Here is a 3,533-nt window from a genome sequence, read left to right on the forward strand (position 1 = left end):
AATTATCTGTTTAAAAGGCTACCAAATACTGCCTTGTTCTGAGGTCCATGCAGGTAGAATTCAAAATTCTCAAATGTTTCAGGTGAAAGAATCCACCTCTGATTTATAGGTGTCTTGATTCAGTTAGTGAGTTGACCCAATTTTATAGCAATATTTCTGGTGTTATGGAATACCTCTTTGTTTCTGGTTGAGTTGAACCTATCAGAAATGATAGGGCATCTTGAGCTTCCAGAGTAAGCTATATCATTTCATGGATTTCTGGTATAATCACAATAGCTAATAAACTATGGTTTTGCTAAATATTTCATACATAGTAGTGAAAATTTATCTTTTTAAGAAACAATGGTTATTCCATGGTGAACAGTCAATAGTGTCTGAGTGACCTAAAATGAGTAACATGCTTTGTGACCCCAGTTTACCATCAAAATACCCAAAAGGAAAAGAAATCCTTCCTTCACATTGGAAAGAGTAATAGAAACATGTATGTACATTTTTCACACACACACAAACACATTGTTTTAAATTTTAGAGAAATAGAGTTCCCAGGTATTCAGAAATCAATTCAACTCAACCATATCCTTTATAAATTCTTCACTTACTAGGCAATTGTGAACCACCAGTCACACAGCAAGTTGGCTCATAAGTGCTGGAAGATTCCACAAGATGTGGCCCAGAGACAATATTGCTGGAGGAATTACAGGACCTGGACTCAGGGACCTGAGAGCAGCCTGGGCTGGATTCAAACTCCAGAGTTTGGCAACTTTCAAATGCTGTAGACTTTAGTGGGCAACACTTGGCCAAGTAACTTGCAGGTTGGCAGCTCTGGGCTACAAAACTCACTTGCTTACGATTCCTTGACTGGCAGATTTGAGAAGCACACTCTGGCACAGCTGGAGATATTTCTCTTGTTCTTTCATAGGTCTTGGAATTAGAACAAATTGTTTGTTCCGCTCTGGAGTTCCGGGAACTTTGCACACAGGGGCCCACTTTGCACTGGTGCTGTCCACAATTGGCCGGTAGGCAGGTAGAAGTTTCACTGTAGGTTTCTTGAAAGTTGTCCAGGAGCCAGGTTCTGCTGTGACAACTGCTGGGCAAGACAATGCCATCTTCAAAGCTTTTAGGATTAGGGTTGTGTGTGATGGAAGACAGTGACGGAGCTTTACCCAAGCTCCTGAATGACTGGCAGTGGCTATGAAGCATACTCCCTAAACACTTAATTGAAGTTAGTTAAAAAGACTCAAGTTGTCAAATGTAAGGTTTAAAGACATAGACACTATATCTTTGCTGGGGACATTATATAGTACTCAGAAAGCTGGGTGTTGCCTTTAATTTTCAAGACTCCTTTGCACCTCATTGCTTAAGCTAATTTGAAGGATAACATCTCATTACTGCTTTGCTTCATTCTATATGAAATGGTGTCTTATTAACAAGATGCAAGTCCAACTGTTAATCTTCAAAATAGCTTTCATGTTGTTGCCATAACTGAATCATAAGGGTGAGGTTTGGCAAATACGAGTCCCAGTGTGTCACCCAAGCTCACTGTTATGGCTTTTGATATTGGTAGATGGACAATGAAGAGTACAGGTGTAGACAACTGAATACTGAATAACCTCAATCACTGGAGTTTTCAGTGTACCGATCTATCCAGAATGGGATAAGATGTTGTTAATTTCTACTTAGAAGTAGATCCAGTGGATCCCACCATCAGATATTGTCCTCCAATTGATCCACATGTAAGTGGTATGTACAATAGCATTTCTTCTCATTGGTTACTAAAACCATTAGGTGTTTTTTAGTGGATGCCCCTAGCTTTATTTTTCTCTATACTTCTTAAAACATTTTACTTCTTTTCAATGGTGTATATGCATGTATGTCTGGGAGTACAGTGTGTGTGTGTGTGTGTGTGTGTGTGTGTGTGTGTGTGTGTGTTCAGATGCTCTCAGAGGCAAGAAGAAAATATCAGATTCCCCAGAACTTAGATGTGGTTACAACCTGGTGTGAGAAACCCAACATGGCTCCTGCAGACCAAGCTCAGTTCCTCTATAAAAGAACTTACTTTCAACACCTGATCTAGCTCCCCACCTCTTACTCCTCCCTGTTCACCTGATTCTTTTTTCCCTTCATTACCTTGACTTCTTCACATGAAATTTGTTTCCCATTTAAAGGTTATTGTTTTATTTTCTGAATTACTAGTACACTATTTTTATTAATGAAAGGTGTCTAATGTCCCCCTCTTTCTTTCTCCTTGCATACATTTCATAATCTTTGACACTGAACACCTATTAGTATCAAAATAAAATAATAAAAATGTAAAAATTATATAAGCAAATACATAAGATATTCATCTATAACATTGGATCAGAGGTTATAAAGCAAATTTTCATTGCACATTTTATACTGACCTATTTGTACATATTTATGGGCTACCATGTGATAATTGGTTTCATGAAGGCACTGTGTAAAGATTGTATTGGAATAACTAGTATCTCCATTTCTTTCAATGTTTATTGTTTCAATATGTTGGAAAATGCTGTACTCTTATAGAGTTTGAATCACATCCTAGACTCCTGTAGACCACACTTGCCCTTTTGTGCTGAAGAAGACCAGCACAAACTCCTTATGTCTAACTGTGTTTTCCTTTCTTAGTTCCCTTCTCTCATCCCAGCTTCTCCACATGTTTCCTACTCTACTGATGATCAGGGCACTGAATTTCCACCTTTCTATTCTGATTGACTCTCCACAGGCAGTGGCCAGTTGTGAGCATGCTTCCTAATGGTTAGTATTGTCTCGTCTATAGCAAATATATTCCCAATGTGCTCTTCAGTTATAGTTTCCTCTCTTTAGTAGAAGCAAGTGCTCTTTGGCATGGGTCCATCTCTCCATCTCTGTTTTGTTTTGTTTTTCAGAGTGGACACATGATCCACTCCTACAATTTTTTACACCAATATGCTCTAACTAGTAGTTTCATACTCAACAATACTGAGCCTGCCAAGATAATTCATTTTTTTTCATTAGATATTTTCTTTATTTACATTTCAAATGTTATCCCTTTTCCTGGTTCCCCTCTGAAAACTACCTATCTCCTCCCCACTCCCCCTCCCTCTCCCCCTGCTCACCAACCCCATTCCCGCTTCCTGGTCCTGACATTTCCCTACACTGGGGCATCCCATCAGAGGACCAAGGACCTCTCCTCCCATTGATGACCAATAAGGCCATCCTCTGCTACATATGCAGCTGGAGCCATGAGTCCCACCAAGTGTACTCTTTGGTTGGTGATTTAATCCCTGGGAGCTCTGGGGGTACTGGTTAGTACATATTGTCATTCCTACTATGGGGCTGAAAACTCCTTCAGCTCCTTGGGTCCTTTCTCTAAGTCCTCCATTGGGGACCCTGTGCTCAGTCCAATGTTCAGCTGTGAGCCTCCACCTCTGTATCTGTCAGGCACTGGCAGAGCCTCTCAGGAGACAGGTATATCAGGCTTCTGTCAGCAAGCTCTTGTTGGCATCCACAATAGTGTCTGGATTTGGTGACAG

At 40.1% G+C, this 3,533-nt stretch overlaps 1 protein-coding gene across 1 annotated transcript; it reads right to left on the minus strand.

Moving 5' to 3' along the window:
• Positions 1-591: 591 nt before the first annotated feature.
• LOC110329331 (keratin-associated protein 27-1) lies at positions 592-1,263 on the minus strand. The gene has a single exon (XM_021208893.2). The coding sequence runs from the start codon at positions 1,198-1,200 to the stop codon at positions 592-594; it is 609 nt and encodes a 202-aa protein (XP_021064552.1). The 5' UTR covers positions 1,201-1,263.
• Between the last annotated feature and the right edge of the window lie 2,270 nt (positions 1,264-3,533).

Source organism: Mus pahari, chromosome 12 (assembly GCF_900095145.1).
Source record: "Mus pahari chromosome 12, PAHARI_EIJ_v1.1, whole genome shotgun sequence".
Taxonomy (NCBI): Eukaryota; Metazoa; Chordata; class Mammalia; order Rodentia; family Muridae; genus Mus; species Mus pahari.